This window comes from Scyliorhinus canicula, chromosome 9, assembly GCF_902713615.1.
Source record: "Scyliorhinus canicula chromosome 9, sScyCan1.1, whole genome shotgun sequence".
Taxonomy (NCBI): Eukaryota; Metazoa; Chordata; class Chondrichthyes; order Carcharhiniformes; family Scyliorhinidae; genus Scyliorhinus; species Scyliorhinus canicula.
In genome coordinates, this window is record NC_052154.1 from 11,576,351 (window position 1) to 11,601,708 (window position 25,358).

The following is a 25,358-nucleotide window of genomic DNA, read 5'->3' on the forward strand; positions in this document are numbered from 1 at the left end:
CCAATTACCTCTCATGGAGAGCGTACAGAACAAGGGGAATCACTTTGAAATCAGAGTTAGGTCATACAGGGGTGATATCAGGAAGCAGGTCTTCACAAGAAGGATAATGATTGTTTGGAACTCTCCCACAAAGAGCTGTTGAAGCTGGGGATGAATTAAACATGTTAAAACAGAGGTTGATAGATTGTTATAATATACAAGCAAATTGCTACGGATGCTGGAATCTGAGACAAAAACAGAAAATGCTGGACAATCTGACCAGGTCTGACAGCATCCATGGAGAGAGAACAGAGCTAACTTCTCGAATCTGGATGACTCTTTGATAGATTGTTGTTAGGTAAGGATAATGAAGCTAATGGGACCAAGGCAGATGTAGATGGAGTTGAGATACAGATCAGCCACAATCCAATTGAATGGCCAACCAGGCTCAAAGGACTACTCAAAGAACAAAGAACAATACAGCACAGGAACGGCCCTTTGCCCTCCAAGCCTGTACCGGTCATGATACCACCCTTGGCCAAATCCCTAAGGAACAAAGAACAATAGAAAACCCTGCTCCCAAAATTCTGAATGACAATGCTGTCTAAATCCAACAGTGCTTGACATTCGCTTCCACCCCCACCCCCCAGAAAATGAACTGCTAAAACAAAGGAACAGTGGAAAAGAGGTAGAATAAACAGAAACATACCTTCACAAAGTCAAGGGAGCACAACTTGGCTTTTGCGCCAAACTGCCACTTGCATTGTGTGTCAGCATCATAAAGCTGCCCCGGCAGACCGGCAGGATACTGGTACTCACGCAGTTGCTTTGCTTCGTCAACCAGGCAAGAGGCCTGGGCTGTGCTGTGAACGAAACACATTTCAGACACATAAGAAGCGTTAGGTCGAGGAATAAACAAATCTGGAATGGCCAAAGTTTACTGAGAGAGGAGCAAAAGCCAAAAGACAAAGCAAGCCCTGAGGATGTTGTAACTGATTTTCTGTTACTTGGTAAACATAGCACTGTCGGTTACATGGTGAGTGATGATATTTTGTTGGCAAGGTATTTGCTGAGATCTCTCTGCCCAGAATGCTGTTTCACCCTTTAATCTGCAGCGAAATGATTCCTCTGTCATGTTACAACTCGCATTCTTTCATCTGTCGCGTTCAGTATTTAATGGGTAGGGAAGCCCCTTTTATGAAAATAAGTATCTGGACAACTTTTTTTTTTCACTTGGAGACACGAGAAGAGATGGTGGAACTGTGTCCAGTACTAAAATATTAGTTTGATGATGGGGTTGCGTCACTGCATTTGAGGCAAACGTGGAAAGGTTTGTGGACAATAATCTGACATTGTGAAAGGGATGGTTCTCTTCCCAAAGGGTCACTATGGGTCACTGTTAAATCTGGCTTTCCTCATGAAATTCAAGGAAAATCTTTCCTCTCGACTGGGGCAGCAATCGGGAGGTGATTTATTCCCATTTATATTGTGGACAATTATTTTTCCAAGTTTATAGATAGGACATTCTATGTTCCGTCCCCAGTATGTGGCAGTTTATTTGATACGAGTTGGACAGTGGTTTGTGAGCTCACACTAGTCTCACGACTCAATGCGGTGGGAAATGCAAGGTTAGACGCAGGATCCCCTCTTCTGGTCACCATCCCTAGGACTGCCCATATTGACTGTGGTGGCATTTGAAACTCTCATGGTGTCCCTATGTATGTGTGATTTGTTCAGGACAGCACGTATGCGCAAATTCACTGGAACCCACTGCGTGGGTTTGCTCTGGGTGCTTCGGTTTCCACCCACAGTCCAAAGATGTGCAGGTAAGGTGGCTTGGCCGTGCTAAAATCGCCCCTTCGTGTCCAGCGATGTGCGAGTTAGGTGGGGTTGCGGGCTAGTGGGCCTAGGTAGGATGCTCTTTCAGAGGGTCAGTGCAGACCAGATGGGCCAAAGGGCCTCCTTATGCACTGTAAGGATTCTATGGACATGGTTAAGGGGAGGATGTAGTAATAACATGGTGCAATAGTCTCTCAAGACCAAAACCAGAAGCGTAGCCACCACTGAACGATGCCTCAGCAAGAGTCAGAGATTAGTGAAGGGCAGTGGCCCAGAGCTGGGATCGAACCTGGGACCTCTCCTTGGTGAGGGCTTGACTTCAGTCCTTGGAAATCTGTTGCTTGGTATGTTGATTATCCTATCTATTCGGCGGGCTGGGGTGTTAATGCACCCGGTCTTCTGAGGGGATCTGGGGAGAGATTCCTGGCCGAAACAGAGAGTTGGCTGCCATGCATTCGCCATCTTGATTTGGGGGCTGGGTATTTTGAATTTGGCGGGCCTGGGATTGATCGGAGGGTCTGACCACTGACCTTGTCCTCAGTACTCATCGAGAAGGGTTTGGCGCAGCTGGACACATCAGGCCCCATGGTAGGGTGATGGTTTGGTGTGGAGGTGGTTGGTATGGCCATGTAAGTCCTCACTATGGGTGAGGAAAGACCTATCATAGGCGTGTTTTTCTTTTGTGGTTTTGTAATTATGGAATCCACGCTTATCTCCTATGAAGGTCCGGACAGATCATGTATCCTAGAGAGGATTAGATTCCTTATGATTCTTCTTTGTGATTGGCATCTCTGGAGTTGCTGGAGTAGAGGGAAGTGTGTAATGTAGCATGCCTAGATGTGGTTGGTTAATGCTTTATTGGTTAATCTTCCATGAGTTAGTCTTCAATATTCACTTGCCTGCGTGGGTAATGGGAGTGGTCGCTTGACTTGGTAGATTAGTGCAGGAGTAACTGTGTTTACCTGGGTCAGATGCAGGGTATGTTAAGATGGAGTAGATTACCTTTCCTTGAGGTGTCCCCACCTGGTCTGCTCACCTTCTCGAGATAGGGTTCCACTGGGGAGGTAGTAAGTAATCTGCGGATTGCAGGGTTTGAGTGAAAGTCTGAGTGCTGTGGATTGGCGTTGTCGGCTGTCCTTCAGTTCGAGGGTAGTGTCATGAGATGTCACTTTCAGAAATGTTTGAATGCTCATGTTACTGCAGTGATGTCAGAGTGTGGGAAGAGCTGAGCTCTGGCTCTGCTTTTTAGTTTCACTTTGAGAAAAGCTTGGGTGTGTCTGTGTGTCTTTGGTTTTGTTTTTCAGTGTTGGAGCTGAAGCCAGACAGAACAGGTGTGCTGCTGTTCTCTCTGCCATGAAAAGACTATCTCTTGATCATTTGGTGAATTCAGAATTATAAATGTTCTCAGTAGTGAATATAAACCTGATGTGCTTCTGTTAAAAGTCTTTTGTCTTCTGGATGTTGTCTGGGAAGTTATTAAAGATAACTTAGCGTTGTATTCTTTGGGGGTTGTATTTGAATTAATGGTTGCCAAGATGTTCACTGTATGTTTCAAAAAGGTTAACTTGAGTTCATAAAATAAACTTTGCTTTAAAAAACACTTTTCCATTTCTGCTGTATCACACCTGTAGAGTGGGCCGTGTGCTCCTCATAACCACAATCTATTAAAAGTTATGGGTCAGGTCAACTCCATGATACACTTTTGGGTTCTCTAAACCCTGGCCCATAACAGTCGGCTGAATGAGGGAGTTAGGCACCCTCCTCCAAGTGGTCTTATATAGACTTCCAGATTGCCCTCCTTCTTGAGGCCTGGACTCCCGTGGGGAGTTGGTGTCCTATTTCTAATCAGGCTACGCTGTTCTTCTGTCTCGGTAACCTTTTTGTGAAGCTGTACAGCACTACACTTGTCTGGCATTCTATAGCTAATCCTGGTGTTCCTTTCTTCATGGGGTTTCCTTTCCTTGCGTTGGTGAATAGGGCACTGTAACAGGTCCCAATCTGGTATATTGTGTCTCAGGGGGTTTTCCTTACCCTGTCCAGGAGGACGGGGATCGTACCACTCCCAAGATGCCCCGTTGGTGGGCACCTTGAGTTCTTCCCCTGTTGATGGGCATTTCCGGTGGAGGATGGTGCAAATCTTCCAGTGTTGATGTGGCCAGAGAGGAGCAAGATAAGTGGTGTAGCGAGTCTTGGCATGGTGCAGGTATCCGTGGTTTACTGGCTCCTATATATGTGAGTGTACAATGCCAAGACATGTCTTGGACTGAGGTTGGTGTTCTGTCGCACCCCTTTGCTTGGGATGTTTCCTTTTTGGCCTCGATGTCGAGGAGGCCAAAATGAACAGTTTTTTTTCCTTTTTTTGTCTTGTGGTGAAGGGTGTGCGCTATGGGACCAGGTTCCCATGGCGATATCCTGGTGCTGCTATCCTGAGATCCCCTGATAATCTCTTTTTATCCTGTCATTGCCAGTGTGATGGGTGATGCCAACGGCAATGATTATAATCTGAACCAACTGTGTGAATATTTGCCGATCTTCTCTGTATAAATGTGTGGAATGATGATCGCTCTGTAACTGTGCTGGATTTTGGGGATTTGTTGCGTCATTTGGTTGTCGGTAAAATATCCTCTCAGACCTAATGGGTGGGATTCTCCGGCTGTTTGCTGGCAGCGGGATTTTCTGGCGGTGTGGGGTGGTTTCAATGGGGAATCTCATTGACAAGCAGCAGGAGGAGAGAACCCCGACGTCAACAAACTGCACGCCAAATTTCTCCATCCTCGCTGTCGGCGGTAGTGGTAGTCACGTCCTAGCGAATGTCTTCGCAAAATTTTTCTATCGTTTTTTTTCTTCTTGCTTTCTCCATGGTGAAAGAATCGCTGACTGGTACAGACAGCTCGTCTCTCCGAGAAAAGGATGTCGTAATGTGTTATTGATGCCCCTGGTATGATCGGAGTTGGGGGAGAGATGTTTTGGCATGCGCCCGAACATGGCACAGATATCCCGGGCCGGAGAATCCCCGTGACTGGGCCATGCCGCCACGACGCCGGCACGCGATTCTCCATTGGCGCCGGGTGGTTGACGCGGCACTGGTCGTGGGACACTCTACGCCGCCGGCCCGCCGATTCTCGGGCCAGTCGTGGAAACGCTGAGTCCTGCCACCGCCGTCCACACCTGCTCTCAGCCGGCGGGAACTCAGCGTGGAAGGGTCGCGTGGCAGCCTGTGTGGGGGGGGAGGGGGGCTCCGACCCCGGGGGGGGCCTCCAGTGCGGCCTGGCCCGCAATCGGGGCCCACCGATTGGCGGGCCAGCCTCTCTAGCTGGGGGATTCATTTCCTACCTGCCGGCCCCTGTAGGCCTGTGCCATGTTGCGCGGCGCCGGCGCACTGAAGGAGGCCACTGCGCATGGGCACATTGGTGCCAGTGCCACTGCCCATGTGCGAATCCCGCGGCGCCCAGATTGCGCCAGGATTGGCAGCTGGAGCAGTGTGAACCGCTCCAGCGCTGTGCTGGCCCCCTGTAGGGGCCAGAATTAGTCCTGGGAACAGCCCGTTCACGCCGTCGTAAAACGCGATGCGTTTACGACGCCGTGGACACTCTGCCGCGGGATGAGACAATCCCGCCCCCTATCCTATATTCTCATTAGCACTCCTTGCTTGGGAAGGGGTGCACCACTTTATCATGTTTTCTTGGTCTTATCCTCTTCTTCCTCGTTGTCCAGGGTAACAATTGGAAGATGTTAGGAAAATTGGATTATAAATGCCATGCCAATTTAAAGGTTAAAGGTTAGAATGTTTAAAATGAATTCTGTTTGCACAGCCAGGATTGTTTTAGCAGCCAGCAGATGAAATCAACGATGGAATGTGTTTTGGGGTCTAGGCTAATGGACTGTGGTTTTGCCTGGGGAGGTCCCTGGGGAGTAAATGTGCTTTTGCTGCCTGTAGAGAGAAAATGTTTTTATTAGCTTGAGGAGATGAGGTCATTGCTTGGTGGAGCCGAGGAATGCAGAGCGACATTTTGGAAAGGTTGTGGAGGGAGTCGGTTTTGGAGAAAGTTGTGGAGAGAGACAGAGACAGGGGGCGGGATTCCCGACCCCCCGCAGGGTCGGAGAATCGCCCGGGGCAGGCGTAAAGCCCCCCCCGCCGTGGCAGGAATTCTCCCCCACCCGGGAATCGGCAGGAGCGGGAATCGCGCCGTGCCAATCGGCGTGCCCCCCGCGGCCCACGATGGGCCGAAGTCCCGCTGCTGACAGGCCTCTGCCGCAGACGTGGTTTCAACCACCTCTGGTGGCGGCGGAATAGGCGGCGCGAGCGGGCCCCCAAGGTTCTGGGGAGGGTTCGGGGCGATCGGACCCCGGGGGGTTGCCCCCACGGTGGCCTGGCCCGCGATCGGGATCCACCGATCGGCGGGCAGGCCAGTGCCGTGGGGGCACTCATTTTATTCCGCCGCCGCCACGGCCTCCACCATGGCAGAGGCAGAAGAGACCCCCCCCTACCGGGCATGCGCCGGTGGTGACGTCAGCGGCCGATGACACACCGGCGCATTCGCGAATCGGCAAAGGCCTTTCGGCCAGCGCCGACGCCGACCGGCGGGCGTCAAAGGCCCTTGGCGCCGGTTTTGGCACCGGCATGGTGCCAACCACTCCGCCGCATGCCTAGTCCCTATAAATACGGAGAATTCCGCACCTTTGGGGAGGCTCGACGCCGGAGTGGTTGGCGCCACTCCGCTACGCCGGGATCCCCCGCCCCGCCGGGTAGGGGAGAATCCCGGCCAGGGTTTTGGAAAAAAATGCTGTTGGAAGTGAAGTCTGATCTGGTAACCCTTGTGGCGTATTTTAGACCACAGATAAAAGCATTTTTCTTTCCCAGTAGGATAGGGAAAAAAAGTAATAATATTTTTAAATAATAAAAGTAATAACATTTTAAAGCCAGAGCATTCTTGTCTAAAGATGGGCAGCACAGTAGCCCAAGTGGCTAGCACTGTGGCCTCAGAGCACCAGGGTCCCAGGTTCGATTCCCCAGTGGGTGACTGTCTGTGCGGAGTCTGCACATTCTCCCCGTGTCTGCGTGGGTTTCCTCCGGGTGCTCCGGTTTCCTCCCACAGTCCAAAGATGTGCAGGTTAGTTGGATTGGCCATGATCAATTGCCCTTAGTGACCAAAAAGGTTAGGAGGGGTTATTGGGTTACAGGAATCGGGTGGAAGTGAGGGCTTAAGTAGGTCGGTGCAGACTCGAGGGGCCGAATGGCCTCTTTCTGCACTGTATGTTCTGTGTAATATCTATGTAAAGACTAGGAATAGACTGAAACAACCCAATCGAAGCAGCTATTTGAAGATATTGAGTCAGAATCTGAAGGGGGTTCTGACAAGAGCCAGAATCTGTTCTGTAACTCAAGTATTACTCAATGCCGTGCTAAATTTAAAATAGATTAAGAGCTGTATATTTCTTTTCTTGTTGTTGAATGGGAAATTGTATAGTTGTGTTAAGGAGTAATGGTAAGTTGTACTTTACAGGTACAAAGTTACAAGTTTAATATTGTATTCGTAATGAAGTTTTGTTTTAGAAATATCAAAGCCCTATTTCTTTATGCAATCACTCCTGAAGCAAATCATTCTTTCTGCACAGTCTAAAAATAAACTAAAATATTGGGGTTTTGGTCCAGTACCCGAGCCACTGTTGGGGTCTGGTCTGGGATCGTCATACTAGTTAATCCGTTCATACATATGGAGGCACCAAGCTTAATGATTAAGCTGAACTAACTATGTTGGTGTTCTCCTGTCTGTTTCTGTATTCCTGTTTGTTGAGGCATTTATGCCAATCCTAAGGACTTGTTGCATTATTTGTAAAAATGCAAAAACACGAATAAAATTATATATATATATAAACAGTTGAATTGAATGAACGTGTGATTCTCAAGTAATAATATTATAAAATAATAAAAGTAATAACATTTTAAAACCAGAGCATTCTTGTTTAAAGATGGGCAGCACGGTCGCATTGTGGATAGCACAAATGCTTCACAGCTCCAGGGTCCCAGGTTCGATTCCGGCTTCGGTCACTGTCTGTGCGGAGTCTGCACATCCTCCGCGTGTGCGTCGGTTTCCTCCCACAGTCCAAAGATGTGCAGGTTAAGTGGATTGGCCATGATAAATTGCCCTTAGTGTCCAAAATTGCTCTTAGTGTTGGGTGCGGTTACTGGGTTGTGGGGGTGTGGGCATGGGTAGGGTGCTCTTTCCAAGAGCCGGTGCAGACTCGATGGACCGAATGGCCTCTTTCTGCACTGTAAATTCTATGATTCTCAAACTCTATAAACATTTTGCTCCGCATTCTCCATCTCGCCAGCCAGTCAATGAGGTTTCCCATCGTGGGCAGGCCCACGGCATCGGGAAATCCCCGGGCGTGGGTGCGCTGCCAGCGCAACAGAGAATTCCAACAGCCGGTGAGATTTTCACAAGGTCATTAGAAACAAGGGGCTGGATTCACCGCCGGCGGGATGCTCTGTTTAGCCGGCAGCCTGGGAGCTTCCCGACGGCGTGGGGCTGCCCCACAATGGGAAACCCCATTGACCGGCCGGAGTAACGGAGCATCCCGCCGGCGGGGTGAAACAGAAATGTGTCGCGGTGGGGCGGAGAATCCAGCCCAAGAGGGGTGGACTAAACGGAATCTTGGGCCTGATCGGCCATTCAGCAAGGTCATAGCTCATCTCTGACCTCAGCTCTGCTTTCCTGACAGATCCCCTCTCCCTTAGTACCTAAAAAATCTATCCATCTTAATCTTCAGCATAATCAATGACTGAACATCCAGAGCCCATTGGAGTCGAGAACTCCAAAGATTCACAACCCTCTGAGTGAAGAAATGTCTCCTCATCTCAGTCCTAAATGGCCGACCCCTTATCATGAGACTATGATCCCTGGATTTATACTCTTCAGCCAAAAGAAACATCCTCAACGTGTTTCCAATATATTCTTGGCTCCATGCTTATTATGTTGGGAGAGCCGTAGCCAGCCTTGACTTAGTCTGAATGCAGCTCAGCCTCTCCAAATGTCTGTCATCCATGACCTCCGAAATTACCTAATCAATGCACATCATTCGGGATTGGGTAAATCTAAATGCTAGGCTGAGAAATATATCCAGTGGAGGGCACCGTGGCTGAAAATCTTTGTAAAATAAATTTTAGATTCAATTCTGCTTTAGTAACCCGCAAGTTGTAGTTGAAGCTCACTTCATTCTTCTCCTCCATGTTCGATGCTGTGTTATTGTTTGGATTTCATTAGTTCTCTCTTAGGCCTGGGTCTTCACGATAACAGAGAGGTTCTCGATTATTGCGAAAATGACAACTCTCAAAATTCAGTAGTTGTACCCCTCACACTGCACTAAACTCCATATTTCTTTGGATCATTTTCGCACACACCCTTCCATAGAATTTACAGTGCAGAAGTTGGTCATTCGGCCCATCGAGTCTGCACCGGCTCTTTGAAAGAGCACCCTACCCAAGCCCACACCTCCACCCTATCCGCATAACCCAGTAACCCCATCCAACACTAAGGGCAATTTTGGACACTAAGGGCAATTTAGCATGGCCAATCCACCTAACCTGCAGACCTTTGGCTGTCCATAGAGATCAGTAGCTGCCCACTCCACCATGTAATTCTGTCAGAATAATTTTCTGGAAACCAACCCCCCCCCTCCCCATCTTCTGGGACTTTGGGGGAGGAAACCGGAGCACCCGAAGGAAACCCACGCAGACACGGGGCGAACGTGCAGACTCAGCACAGACAGTGACCCAAGCCGGGAATCGAACCTGAGACCCTGGAGCTGTGAAGCAATAGTGCTAACCACTGTGCAATCGTGCCGCCCTTGACACTCAGATCTAGAGACAATTGGCTGAGCTTTGATTGTACTTCAATTCAATATGAACCCGAGTTGAACCATTTTGGAGCTCTGTGGAAAAACTTGCTATATCTCACAGGAGTCAACACATTGCTCTGGGAGTCCAGACCAGGTAAGGATGGCAGATTTCCATCACAGAAGGACATTGGTGAACTAGCTAGATTTTTACAACAGCCAACCAGTGATAGTTTTGTGGCACTATTTCTGGGCCCAGATTTCAATCGCAGACTTTTGTCTCAATGAATTGCATTTATTAATTACTTGAATTCAAATTTTACCAGTTACCATGGTGGGATTTGAACCTATGTCATCAGAACATTAGCTTGGACCTTTGGATTACTAGTCTAGTGATGTTATGACTCGACCACCACCTCGCCTCGGTGGCATACTAACTGTGCTGCTCTATCTAAGTTTCATGCCCGCATGCAGCAGCTGCTGGTTGACCTCTGCTACTTAACATGGGCGGCACGGCAGCACAGTGGTTAGCACTGTTGCTTCACAGCGCCTGGGATCCAGGTTCAACTCCCGGCTCGGATCACTGTCCGTGCGGAGTCTGCACGTTCTCCCCGTGTCTGCGCGGGATTCCTCCGGGTGCTCCGGTTTCTTCCCACAAAGTTCTGAAAGACGTGCTTGTTAGGTGAATCGGACATTCTGAATTCTCCCTCTGTGAACCTGAACAGGCGCCAGAATGTGGCGACGAGGTACATTGATTGTCACAGTAACTTCATTGCAGTGTTAATGCAAGTCTACTTGTGACACTCATAAAGATTATTATGTTCCGAAATAGTTGACACCTCGCTTGCCAGTAAATTGACTCCTAGGCTTTTGGGGAGGCCCAGTTTTTAGTCTCAGTTTAAAGCTGTGTTGTGAAATGGTGCAGCGGCAACTTAGTTAACTGCTCAATTACAACCTAACGTGGTTGGGGTTGTACCCCGGCGTTCTTGACGTTCCCCGTTCTCAGTGAGCAAGTGCAATAGCTTGCTGTGTTCTTGCAGAATCAGATCCTGCAGGGCCCTTGCGAGCCATAAGGCCAACATTATCATGTGATTAACACCAAACAACTCAGAAAGCAATTGAAATTCAAGGTTAGATCTGTCGCAAAGGACGAAGGCTTCAACCCTACCTGAGGAACCGGTTGAGATACTGTCTACTGCATGCAGACCAGGAGAAGACCCCGTTGTTCCCGGCCAACGTTGGCGACATGATGTTACCCTCGGTCTTCCGGCACGGGTTTCCCTCCCCATCATGAACCATGCCAAAACTTGGATTTAAAAAGAATTACAAATGTGAACACGCACCCATCAGCACACTCCAGATTTTCTACACAGGATAAAAGTTACATGAGAACTAAAAATGTTCTTCCAAATTCAGACCAATTGTTTTATTTACAAATTGCAATGCGTTTGCTAACTCCGTTGCGAATTCAGCTTGGCAGCCTGAGAGCGACATCAGTGTGTTGCTTAAGCAATAAATTATGTTTATTAGGTTCATGGTTTAGTACAGGATAGCTATGATGTGGAGATGCTGGCGTTGGACTGGGGTGAGCACAGTAAGAAGTCTTACAACACCAGGTTAAAGTCCAACAGGTTTGTTTCAAACACTAGCTTTCGGAGCACTGCTCCTTCCTCAGGTGAAGGAGGAAGGAGCAGTGCTCTGAAAGCTAGTGTTTGAAACAAATGTGTTGGACTTTAACCTGGTGTTGTAAGACTTAGTACAGGATAGACATCAGAGGTCTGTTATTTTTTTGGGGCATATCCTGAACCTTGTGAAAATTCGGACCTGACAACCATGTATCTCTCAATGACAGGTGGACACCAGCGAAGAAAGAACTTGCATTTCCCCTGCACTATTCACAATTGCAGGACACCCCACCGCAGTCCCCAGGCATTGATGTACTTTTCAAGGGCAGGGTCTGTTGTTATGTAGGAAATACGGCAGCCTATTTGAGCACAGCCACAGACACTGATGTGACGAGGGCTAGTTTTAGTGATGTTGGCCAGGGCACTGGGGCGAACTCCACTGCTCTTCTCCAAAATTATGCCACAGGTCCTGTCGTTCATCCACCCGAGGGTGCAGAAGAGGCATTCCAGAGCTGGAGAAAAGGGGGAGCTCTGAAGCTGATGCATCGCTGCAGTTTCAAGTGTTGAACTGTAGCTGTGAAGTTCTGAGTATTACACAGCTGCTCCGTACACCTAGCTTCCACTCTGTACTCCAGCCCTGCTTCATACTTCAGTGGCAGGCAGTATACACCCTACAGTTATCAACTTCAGTTGCTGCGGCATGAAACGGTAGCAATAATAATAATTTTACTTTTAAATGGCAAGTCCCTCATCGCGGCCAACGAGGCAAAGAACAAAGTGACATTATTCGGGAGAAAGAAGGGTGATCTGCTCTTCAATCAACTGCTTGGCTCTGATTTTAGAAGTTCTACCCAGCAATAAAACATCATAATTAAAGCATCATTGTCTGCAGGAAACCAGCTTTAGCTTGAGTGACACTCACGTCCTTTCATTTGATTTCAAGACTATAATAAATATATAACGTGGTGTTTTCCCCCCACTGCCACATTCCCCACACCCACCCTCCTCTCCTCAGCAGATGACAGACTTAGAGCAGCGCACACTTGAGAGGCAACGCTGACTTGACACATTGACGTCTTCTTGGCTCGAGCCTGAACAGGCTTGTTTTAAATCTTTGTTATTATATATATATTTAATAAATATATAAAAACAAGGAGAGCAGCTATGGATAGCCACAAGCTGCCAGGCAGGTTAGGAAAATTTAAATTGTTTTATAAAAAATTTTGCTTGCAGCAACCACACCTGCCAACCCGTCGCTCATTCACCGCTGATGAACTTGTTGGGACGTTGCTCCATGGGAAGGTCCCTTTGAGGTGGTTAGTAACATGGCTGTGTGCAAGGTTAGGATCCCTAAGCGCAGCATCGCGGAGAGCAGGAGTGAACGGCCCCAAAGCTGTTCTGCTGGTTTGCTGCAGCCTACACGACAGAGACAAAGGGCTGAGACAAGAGAAATGCTGCTGAATCTTTTCATCTGGGACTGATCAGGACAAATGCAAGAATGCCAAATTTCAAACATCCCAACAATTTATACGACATGGGGAAAAGGCTGCTGATTGGTTGGCAAGTCGACTTTGATTGGCCGATGTGTTGCCATGTTGAAAGCAGAGGGGTAGGGCAACAGGCTGACGCAGCGGACATTACAGCGCTGAGGTCCCAGGTCTGGGTCACTGTCTGTGTGGAGTTTTGCACATTCTCCCCGTATTTGCGTGGGTTTCGCCCCCACAACCCAAAGATGTGCAGGGTGGGTGGATTGGCCCCTTAATTGGAAGAAAATGAATTGGGCACTCTAAATTTATTTTTTAAAAAGAAAGCAGAAGGGAACTAAAGCTCCAAGGTCCTTGATAGTTGAAGGGCGCAAGGCTTGAACATATCCCTTTTGTTTGCAATGAATGGGGTCTCTGTGCATGAATATATATCACCCATAAACAAAAGCAAATGAGCCACGTTACGAGTTCAACTGATTACCTTAAATTGACTGCTCACGCACTCAGGATTGCTCAATAAGTGCTGCCCAATCATGAAAACAAAATATAAACAAAGGAGGAGACCTTACTGGCCCATGAACCTTGCAACCTTCTGGAATGCTTTCAATCACCAGAGGAAGGTAAGAGAGAAATTTTCCCGGATTACTTTTTCCCCCCCCAATTGATGCTGATTCTGCCTCTCCCAAGGGTTTACGTGGCTGCAGGAGTGTAGCAAGTATCCACTTGTAATGCTCCAGCATTATGAGCATAGCTTGGTGGACCAGTCTTTGCCTATCTGCTTATTTTCTTATGGTTTGATGAGCAGTGCTAAAGACAATGTGCAAAGTCTCATGGAACAGGAAGGTCAATGCTGAGTTAGCATCAACTGAGCTTTGGAGGTTTCTGCTCCCGATTACCTTCAAGTGACTTGTGTAGGGAAGTGCACATAGAGGTAAGGCCATCAATGGGACCAGCTACACTTCAGGTGTGACTGTGAATAGTCTGTAGATAAATGTATAGCTGGAAGGATACTCGAGGACAATTTTGCTCTCACTGGACATGTGCACATGCTCACTTTTGATCGATAGTAAACGGATATTGAACAAGCCAAGAAGGCCATGTCTTGCCCCAAAAGAGCAGCACGATGGCACAGTGGTTAGCACTGCTTCTTCACAGCACCAGGGACCCAAGTTCAATTACAGTCTCGGGTGACAGTCTGTGTGGAGTTTGCACTTCCTCCCCGTGTCTGCGAGGGTTTCCTCCAAGTGCTCCATTTCCTCCCACAGTCCAAGATGCGCGGATTAGGTGGACTGACCGTGCTAAATTGCCCCTTAGTGTCCAGGGATGTGCAGGTTAGGCAGGGTGGCAGGGTTGCAGAGGAGTAGGCCCAGATAGGGAGCTCGTTCAGAAGGTCGGTGCAGACTCGATGGGCCGAATGGCCTCCTTCTGCATGGTAGAGATTCTATGATTCTAAAATCGGAGTATGATACAACACAGAAAGAGGCCATTCAACTCATCATTCCTCTGCTGGCTCTTTCAGTCTGATTGAACTGATTTTCACCAGAATCAACTGCATTCCAAAGTATAACGAACTGCTGTCATTTCTGTTCATCTTGCCTCCGGTTCCTTGGGACTGATTTAAACTTGTGCCCTCTGGCAACAGATGATTTAATCCACCAAAACCACATATAATTTTGAACACCCCTTTTAAATAAAGCAGCCAACTTAGTTACACCACCAACGTGCATTTATATTGCATCTTCCAATATAGAAAACGTCCCAAGATTCGTGTGAGATTTATGAGGAAGAGGGGAGCGACGATCGAAGGTTTAATCATTGATATAATTTCAATAATCTTTATTGTCACAAGTAGGCTTACATTAACACTGCATTGAAGTTAATGTTAAAAGCCCCTAGTCGCCACATTCCGGCGCCTGTTCGGATACACTGAGGGAGAACTCAGAATGTCCAAATTACCTGATAGCACGTCTTTCGGGACTTGTGGGAGGAAACTGGAGCACCCAGAGGAAACCCACACAGACACAGGGAGAATGTGCAGACTCCGCACAGACAGTGGCCCAAGGCAGGCATCGAACCTGGGACCCTGGCGCTATGAAGCCATAGTGCTAACCACTATGCTACTGTGCTGCCATAGGCTTCGGAAGGGGGAGATTGTCTTTCACGGGAACAGAGAGTTGAGGGACTGGACGGATGCATAGTCCAGAAAGTGTCGACAGGAATTGTGGATCCTGTCTCCTCCTCAAAGATATTTCTTAAACCTCGCTGTGACCCAATATCGTTCATGATGGCTAATGTCTCCTTGCTGCCATTCAGGAGCAAATGGCTTGGATGACTTTAGCACATGAAAGACTCTGTATAAATGCAGGTTTCTACTGTAGGCCTTCACACTAACACCGGACAGTGCCATTATCCACTTGGGCCAGCAATGGGGCAACACACTTACCCAATCCATCAGAAAGATTGATTTAAAAAGGTGGCGCTTTGATCGGGAGCCGGCTTTCGAGATGGTGCATTTTCACTAAATGGCTTCCTCAGGGAATTTTCTGGCATCACTTCAGAATGGGCAGGTTGCAGGAATAGCCACCCCCACAAAATTCTCGTACAGCTGAGAATCAAGCCCTGGGACTCTGTATTTCACTTTAATTCAGTGCAGATAGCTCAGTTGGCGTTCCCTAACACTCCTGCAGTAAATTAAATCCGGACTCATGCAGAAGCCACTCCCTGCAACCTCCTGGCGTGCTACACCGCACTGTGTGTACTAATGCCATCTTGCCAACAGCTCATAAAGACTGTGACCTTTTCACGGGATGGAGCATCAAAGCAAACCCAAGACGTCAATCAGAATTAGGGCCCCGTCTGTTACTGAATAACTTCACACAGAATGTTTCCACTGGAGGAACGTTAATGTTCAAAAAAAAAAATTCAAAGGGGTTAACACTTTCCATGTGATTTGAGGAGGGGAATGAAGCAAACCTCAGCGCTCTGTGAGTGAGGAGCACCGACAGGGGAGTGCCTGTGAAGGCAGCCGGCTTTCGGTGGGTGTTGAAGTGAGCTTGCACACAAAACCCAACTGGCAGCAATTAAAACAGGATCATGATGTTGGAAGTTGCATTCGAAGAGGGGCCGGGAAACTCTTTAATGGCTGGTGTCAGCTGCGGCTGCTGGTGCAATCACAGGGTCATGCAATGCAGGAGGAGGCCATTTGGCCCATTGTGTCTGTGCTATCCACTGAGTCCCACTCCCACCCTCTCCTTGCTCTTTCCCTGTAGCTCTGCAATAGTCACTTTCTCCGTTTCCGTTTTGAATCTGCTCCCATCCTCCTCCAACAGTGAACTCCACTTTGAAGATACTCACTGCGTAAAATAATTCCCTCTTCATCTTCACAGAATCACTCAATCTTTAGTGCTGAAGGGGGCCATTTGAGCCATTGTCTATACTGACTCTCTGAAAGAGGATTCTACCCAGAATACTGTGTGCAGTTTTGATCTCCCTTTTCTGAGGATGTTCTTGCTCACGAGGGAGTGCAGCGAAGGTTTACCAGACTGATTCTAGAGATGGCGGGACTGTCAAGTGAGGAGAGATTGACTAGGTTAGGATTGTTCTCGCTGGAGTTCAGAAGAATGACGGGGGATCTCGTAGAGACTTATAAAATTCTAACAGGTCTGGACAGCATAGATGCAGGGAAGATGTTCCCGATGGTGAGTGTGTCCAGAACCAGGGGTCACAACCTGAGAAATCAGTGTCAACCATTTCGGACAGAGATGAGGTGAAGTTTTTTCACCCAAAGAGTGGTGAGCCTGTGGAATTCATTACCACAGGAAGTAGTTGATGCTAAAGCAATGAATATATTCAAGAGGCGGCTGGATATAACACTTGGGGCAAATGGGATCAAAGGTCAAGGGGAGAAAGCAGGATTAGGCTATTGAGTTTGATGATCAGCCATGATCGTGATGAATCAAGGAGCAGGCTCTCAGGGCCAAAAGGCCTCCTCCTCCTCCTATCTTCTATGTATCTATATATGTAAGTCCCAATCCCTTGTCTCATCATCATAACCATGCACTTTTGGTGTTTTCAGATCGTGGTCCAATTCCCTTTTGATTACCTTGATCAATCACCAGCAGGAAATTCATTCCACACTCCACCCACCCTCTGGGTGAAAAGAATATCCTCACATAATTTCTCCTCCTTATGCCAATGATTTTGAATCTGTGCCTCTCGTTCTTGATGTTCTCTTCAGCGGGGACAGTTTCTCACTAAATTACCCTGTCTCCACACCTCAGGATTTTGAATATCTCAATAAAGACTCCTCTCGTTTTTTCTTTGTCCAAGGAAAACTCTCCCGACCTCCCCAATTCATCCTCATAGCTACATTTCTTCATCCCCCGAATCATTCCTGTGAGTCTCCTCTGCACTCGCTCTAATTCCTTCACATCCTTCCTCAAATATAGCGGACAGAACTGAATGCCAGATGAGGCCTAACTGGTGTTGAATACAAGTTCAACGTGACCTCCTTGCTCTAGTACTCAATGCCCCTGTTAATAAAACCTAAGGTACCATATAATTTATTAACCTATCTCTCACCCTACCCTATCTTCAATTACTTGAGTACATGTACACCGAGGTCCCTCTGTTCCTGCACCTTCTTTGGAGTTTCTCCCATTATTTTATACTGGGCTGCATTCTCCAGTCCCCATCTCGGTGGCGCGCCATTCGCCTACGGCAGGATTTTTGCTCCCACTGCTTGCCAATGGGATTTCCTATTGAAACCACCCCACGCTGCCGGGAAACCCACAGGCGGGGGTGCGGTGCCAGCGGGAAAAAGTGAATCGCAGCGGCCAGAGAATTCCCGCCACTGTCTCTCCAAATCCTTCCTGCCAAAAGGAATCACCTCACACTCCTCTGCATTGAACTTCATCCTGCCACTTGTCAGCCCAATCCACTAAGATGTCCACGACCTTTTGAAGTTCAAGGCTATCCTCATCGCAGTTGATAACACTTCCAATCTTGATATCAGTCGCACTGACCACTGGGAAACTCCACTACAAACCCTCCTCCGATCTGAAATGCAACCACTTATCGTTCCTTTCAGTTCCTGTCACTCTGCCAATGTCCTGTCCAAGTGCCCACTTTCCCTTCATTCCATGAGCTAGAATTTTGCTCACAGGTCCGTTGTGTGGCACTGCATCAAATGCCTTTTGAAAACCCACATACATCGCATCAACAGCATTATCCTCATCAACCCTATCTGTAACCACCTCAAAAAACTCCAGCAAAAGAGTTAAAGATGATTTTCTCTGAATGAATGCGTGCCTGCTTTCCTTAATCACCCTGCACTTGTTTAAAAAGACTACTGATTCTGAACAATACTTTCTGGAAATTTCCCAAACCTTCCCTCTGGCTGTTTCATCAGAATACATGTTCAAGTTCGTCTTTTTTTTTTGCAGAAAATACAAGGAACATTCCTGAAATCCCATCTAATTAAACAGTAGTTTAACGTGTTCAAAAACTTATTGTAAGCCAGCGGCATAAGAGCAGCATCTTTAAAATCATTGTTGCTGCTTCTATGTAGCCAAAGCCTGCCGGAATCTGGGAGGTACATCACGTTGTGATTGTGTGCAGTGCATACAAGGCCTTGGCAGCGTGAGACTTACTACAGTGATGCAAATTGGTACTGAGGTAACAGGAGAATGGAGTCAGTGCATCAGCCACATCGACCCTCCCCCCCACTCCCCCCCCCCCCCCCCCCCCCCCCCCACCCACCCAATCCACACTGACGATGTTAAAGGTGTCAAGCTGTGATCCACTGAATAGCACTCTGATCTCTGAGCCCAGAAAGCTGTGTGTTCAAGCCCCACTCCCAGAAGCTTGAGCCCAAATCCTAGCCGGCACTCCAGTGTAGTGCCTTCCCCCTCCTGTGAGCAGTCTTCTTAATCAGCAGCAGCTGGCCAGGGAGGATGGCAGCCACATGCATCACGCCGCCAGCCGGGAAGTGACGACAGGGCATATAGTGGGAGAAAACTGTGCCGTACATCTTGAGGGCAGTACGGTGGTTAGCACAGTTGCTTCACAGCTCCAGGTTCCCAGGTTCGATTCCGGCTTGGGTCACTGTCTGTGCGAAGTCTGCACGTTCTCCCCTTGTCTGCGTGGGTTTCCTCCGGGTGCTCCAGTTTCCTCCCACAGTCCAAAGATGTGCAGATTAGGTGCATTGGCCATCCTAAATCTCCCTCAGTGTCCAAAAAGGTGGGGTGAGGTTTCTGGGTTATGGGGATAGGGTGGATGTGTGGGCTTGGGCCGGGTGCTCTTTCCAAGGGCCGGTGCAGACTTGATGGGCTGAGTGGCCTCCTTCTGCACTGTAAATTCTATGAAAACACCAATACACAAAGGATCATGACCTGGGCTTGTATTGATGATAGCTCAAGAAGAACAAGCACACGCTCCCTACTCATATTGCACAGACACGGAGAGGTTGTAAAATTCAGAATGCGGCGACACAGTCTCAAGATAAGGATTTAGGATCAGAACGAGGAGAAACTTCTACATTCACATGGTTGCAAATCTTTGAACCTCCCCACCCCAGAGGGTGTGGAAGATCCACAACTGATTATGTTCAAGAGTGAGATGGAGAGATTTTTGATCTTATAGAATATCAAGAGATATCGGAAGTGGGCAGCGAAGTGAAAGTTGTGATAGAAGATCAGCCATGATCGCATTGAACAGCTCAATAGGCCGAATGGTCTGCCCCGCTCCACTTTCTTATGTGCTTCAAGCCCCTCACCTTGCTCGCCATGTAGTGGCGATTTCTCGTCTCCTACCCCGCCAATGGGAACATTCTTCCTACATCTACCTTGTCTCGGCCTGTTACAATGTCATAAGATTTTATGAAATTCCCCCTCATTCTTCTGAACTCCAGCAAATATAATCCCAACCAACTCAATCCCGCCTCATACTTCAGTCCCGCCATCCCAGAAATCAGTCTGTTAAACCTCTGCTGCGCTCTCTCTCAAGCAAGAAGATCCTTCCTCAGATAGGGAGATCAAAGGTACACACAATATTCCAGGTGTGGTCTCACTAAGGCCCTGTATAATTGCAGCAAGACATCCCTGTTCCTGTACTCAATATCCTCTCGATACGAAGGCCAACATACCATTCCCCTCTTCACCGGCTGCTGCACCCCCATGGTTACTTTCAGCGAATTGTGTATGAAGACACCCAGGTCTTATTCAGCCTAAAGCCATTCAGAGAAAAATCTGCCTCGCTGTTTATGCTACCAAAGTGGATAACGTCACATTTATCCAAATCATACCGCATCTGCCAAGCATCTGCCCACTAACTCACTTGTCCAAACTACACTGAAGTATCTCTGCATCCTCCTCACAGCCCACCTTCCCACCCAGCTTCTCCAACAGTTTCACCACATGATTGTTCACCACAGGAGCCTCAGCTACGAGCTCCACAACTGTCACAAGGTTCACCAGCCCAACCCCGACTGTGTACGTCAGAAGCCTGCTGGGTGAAGACCCACTTCAGGATCTAAGCACAGAATCTAGTCTGGCACTTCAATGCAGTACTGATGGAGGGCTGCACCAGTGGGGGGACTGTCTTTCAAATGAGGCATTAAACCGAGGCCTCCTCTGGCCTTTTAAGTGGATGTAAATGCTCCCATTACAGGAATGAAAGGGAGTTCTCCCAGTGTTCTGGTTAACATGTATCCTTGGGCAGCACGGTAGCTTGGTGGTTAGCACAATTGCTCCTCAGCTCCAGGGTCCCAGGTTCAATTCCCGGCTTGGGTCACTGTCTGTGCGGAGTCTGCACGTTCTCCCCTTGTGTGCATGGGTTTCCTCCGGGTGCTCCGGTTTCCTCCCACAGTCCAAAGATGTGCAGGTTAGGTGGATTGGCCATGCTAAATTGCCCCTTGGTGTCCAAAATTGCCCTTAGTGTTGGGTGGGGTTGCTGGGTTGTGGGGATGGGGTGGGGTGTGGACCTTGGGTGGGGTGCTCTTTCCGGGGGCTGGTGCAGACCCGATGGGCCAAATGGCCTCCTTCTGCACTGTAAATTCTATGATTTAACCATAAGACATAGGAGCAGAATTAGGTCATTCGGCTCATCGAGACTGCTTTGCAATTCAATGATGGCTGATAATATTTTCATTCCCATTCTCCTGCCTTTTCCCGATAACCCCTGCTCCCCTTATTAATCGAGAACCTAACTATCTCTGTCTTAAGGACACTTAGTGATTTGAGCTCCACAGCCTTCTGCGGCAAAGAGTTCCAGAGATTCACCACCCTCTGGCTGAAGAAATTTCTCCTCATCTCTGTTTTAAGGGATTGTCCCTTTCATCTGCGATTGTGTCCTCTGGTTCTAGTTTTTTCTACTAGTGGAAAGATCCTCTCCACATCCACTCTATCCAGGCCTCGCAGCATCCTGTAAGTTTCAATAAGATCCTCCCTCATCCTTCTAAACTCCGAGTACAGACCCTGAGTCCTCAACCGCTCCTCGTACGACAAGTTCTTCATTCCAGGGATCATTCTTGTGAACCTCCTCTGAATCCTTTCCAAGGCCAGCACATCTTTCCTGAGATATAAGGCTCAAAACTGCTCACACTGCTCCAAATGGGGTCTGACCAGATCCTTATACAGCCTCAGAAGTATATCCCTGCCCTTGTATTCTAGCCTTCTCGACATGAATGCCAACATTGCATTTGCATTCCTAACTGCAAACTGAACTTGTGCATTAACCTTAAGAGAATTTTGAACTAGAACGCCTAAGTTCCTTTGTGCTTCTGATTTCCGAAGCATTTCTCATTTAGAAAAAAGTCTGTTCCTCCATTCTTCCTTCCATAGTGTAGTGCATAACCTCACACTTTTCCACATTGTATTCCGTCTGCCATTTCTTTGCCCACTCTCCTAGCCTGTCCAAGTCCTTTTGCAGCCCCCCCCCCCCCCCCCCCCCCCCGCTGCCTCAACATTACCTATCCATCTGTATATCTTTGTACACTCTGAGGCACACCACTAGTCACCGGCTGCCATCCTGAAAAAGACCCCTTTATCCCCACTCTCTGCCTTCTGCCAGTTTGCCAAACCTCTATCCATGCCAGTATCTTACCCTTTAATACCATGGGCTCTTAACCTATTTAACAGCTTCCTGTATGGCACCTTGTCAAAGGCCTTCTAAAAATCTAAATAGATTACATCCACATGTTTTCCTTTGTCTAACTTCCTTGTTATCTCCTCAAAGAATGCCTTTTTTTTAAATGTATTTTATTACAAACATGTATCAAAACAGGTTACAGCGAAAAAAGACCTCGGGAAACATGCCGAACCTGCAGATACCTGAAATCACTCCCCCTCAGCAGCTCTACACTCTCCCTTAGCTCCTCCAGACTGGCGAACCCTTCCTCCAAATACAGATCCCTCACTTTGATCAGCCCCACTCCCCTCCACCTTCTGTATACACTATCCATCCCCCCTCCCCCACCGGCTCAAACCCATGATTCTTGTACAGCGGCATTAGCACCGACATCCCTTCCACCTAAAAATGCCTCCTCAACTGATTCCATATCCTCACAGTGCACTGCACCACCGGGCTCCTTGAATACCTACTTGGAGCCATTGGCAATGCTGTCGTCACCATAGCCCTCAAACTAGACCCCTTACAAAATTCCTCCTCCATCCTAACCCACTCTGCCCCTCCTCCTTCCCACCATCGCCGCACATTGTCAACATTCGCCGCCCAATAATAATGAAGCAAGTTTGGCAACACCAAACCCCCCCACCCCCTGCTGTCCTCAAAGAATTCTAACAGATTTGTCAGACATGACCTCCCTTTGACAAAGCCCTGCTGACTCAGTCCTATTTGACCATCCACTTCCAAGTATTCCGCAATCTCATTTTTAATTATGGACTCTAAAATCTTACCAATGACCGAAGCCAGGCTAACCGGCTTATAATTTCCCGTCTTCTGTCTCCCTCCCTTCTTAAACAGTGGTGTTACATCAGCCATTTTCCAGTCCTCTGGGACCCTTCCTGCCTCCAGTAATTCCTGAAAGATCTCCACCAATGCCTCCACAATTTCCTCAGCTATCTCCTTTAGAACCCTGGGCTGTAGTCCATTCGGTCCAGGTGATTCATCCACCTTCAGACCATTCAGTTTCCCCAGAACCTTCTCCTTAGTGATGGCCACTGCACTCACCTCTGCCCCCTGGTTCTCCTGGAGCTCTGGCATCCCACTGGTGTCTTCCACCATGAAGACTGATGCAAAGTAACTATTCAGTTCGTCTGCCATTTCTTTGTTTCCTATTACTAGTTCTCCAGCTATTTCTATCTTCTTTTATATTACTAGCTAGCTTACACTCATATTTCATCTCCCCCCCCCTTGTTGCTTTTTTAGTCGTCCTCTGTTCACTTTTAAAGATTTTCCAATCCACTAATCCTCGCCACTTTGTGTGCTTTTACTTTTATGCTGTCCTTGACTTCCCTCGTCAACCATGATGCCTCGTCCTCCCCTCAGCATGTTTCCTCCTCCTTGGGATGAATTTCTGCTGTGCCTCCCGAACAAGCCCCAAGAAATCCTGCCATTGCTGTTCCACATGTCTACCCTGCTAGGCTCCCCTTCCAATCAACTCTGGCCAGCATCTCCCTCATGTCTTTGTAGTTACCTTTATTTAATTGGAATACCGTTTCATCTGATTTCAGCTTTTCCCTCTCAAACCGTAGGGCAAATTCTATCATATTGTGGTCACTGCTCCCTTCACCTTAAATTCCCGAATCAAGTCTGCCTCATTACACATCACCAAATTCAGAATTGCCTGTTCCCTGGTAGGCACTGTCGCAAGCTGCTCCAAAAAACCATCACTTAGAATTCACAAATTCCTTTTCTTGGGATCCACTATCATCCTGAATTTCCCAGTCCACCTGCATATTGAAGTCCCCCATGATTATTGTAATATTGCCTTTCTTATATGCCTTTTCTATCGTCTGATTTATTTTCTGCCCCACATCCTGACTACTGCCAGGGGGCCTGTACACAAGTCCCATCAGGGTCTTTTTAACCTTTGCGACAAACATGAATAAAACAGATTATTTGCTCAGAATCACACTGAAATGCACACTGTGTATAAACTGCCTGTCATATAAAGCAGTTTGGGATATCCAAAGGTCATTATTTCTTTCCAGCGGCTGGTTATGGAAGACCCTTAGCTGGTATCTACTAACAGCACAGCCCAGGGGCTGATCCTGTGATCTTTCGATTGCTTGTGCAATTAAACCTGCTGAGCCACCTGCTGGGGGTGGGGGGCAGGGACAGGTGGGGTTGAGGGGTGGAGGTGGGGTTGTCAAATACAAAATACCATCAGATCCTTTTTCTCTTCAAAGGACTGTGTGATTTCTGGCAACAGGCCCAATACAAGGTCAGAATTTGTAGGATTGATGTGCAGTCCAGCAAACAGGAAGAACTTTACTCCCCCCTGTGACCAACAACACATCCCTGAAGCACTGGGCCGCAGGCAGAATATGATTATGGACGGCAGACACTTTGAGCCAAAAAAAAAAAAATCCCCAACATTCTCGCCACGTGAGGCGAATTCTAATGAGTGGAAAAGAGGAAACAGCAGCTTCCTCGGGTCGCTTCCAGGACCTGATCATTATTTCTCAAACTCCAAACCCTTTTTCCGTTAGATAAATGACTACTGATGTGATCAACTTTCCTTTTGCAACCAGTCCCTGTGCCAAAAACAGTTTTTCTGTTCCAGTGCTGCTCCTAGTTTACGCAACAACCTCCTGCCTCTCCTCCCCTGCCCCTCCCCAATGAACAACTTCACCTGGCACCGAGTCAAAACCAAAAAGGCAGATCTTTCAATTCCAATTTCCATGGTGTCTTCCATCGACACGGCTCTTGGGCGATCAGGATGGGGCGATCCTCAGGGGGCTCATGGGCCGGGGTCCAGCAATCACCAATTCCTGAATATCGGACCCAAGGCCTGAATTTTCCGGGGTCTCGCTGCCCGGCCAACTCCCAGTGCCCCATAACAAAGAACAAAGAAAAGTACAGCACAGGAAGAGGCCCTTTCGGCCCTCCAAGCCTGCGCCGACCATGCTGCCCGTCTAAACTAAAATCTTCCACACTTCTGGGGTCCGTATCCCTCTATTCCCATCCTATTCATGTATTTAAACTATTTCACACCCGCATTAGCACTAAGAGGCTGCTTATGCCCCTCACTCAAGAAGTTGACTTCGGGAACTGCCAGATTTGGCTGCAGTACACAGAAGATGAAATGCTGCAAGACGTCTGAGACTAGGTCCGGGCACCTGAGGCCCAGCTGACATCAAGGGGTCCCAGGGTGAGGAAGATAGGGAAGACAGTTAAGGGGATGATTAGGGGAAAAGGCCAGGGTTGGGGGTGGGGAGAGGTCCTAAAGCTTCTGGACTTTAGAGGGAAGAGGCGCCAGACATCAGAAAGGGCTTCAGAGGTAAGTGCATCACCCTCTTCCCACTTGGGATCTAACTCTGTTGATTTTCGGCCTTCTCCCTCATGAGTTTAATCCTCCCTCCAGCTTAAAACCTGAGGCTGGGTGGGAAATGGCCTTTCAGTGGCCAATAAT

General features: G+C 48.1%; 1 protein-coding gene across 1 annotated transcript in view; it reads right to left on the minus strand.

The window, feature by feature from the left end:
• The window catches only part of adamts18 (ADAM metallopeptidase with thrombospondin type 1 motif, 18), a 277,450-nt gene that overhangs the window by 136,961 nt on the left and 115,131 nt on the right, over nt 1–25,358 (minus strand). The window contains exons 9-10 of the mRNA XM_038806242.1: nt 10,823–10,960; nt 689–842 (exon numbers count right to left, since the gene is read on the minus strand). Of these exons, the coding sequence (XP_038662170.1) occupies nt 689–842; nt 10,823–10,960 (292 nt within the window). The remainder of the gene's footprint in view (nt 1–688; nt 843–10,822; nt 10,961–25,358) is intronic.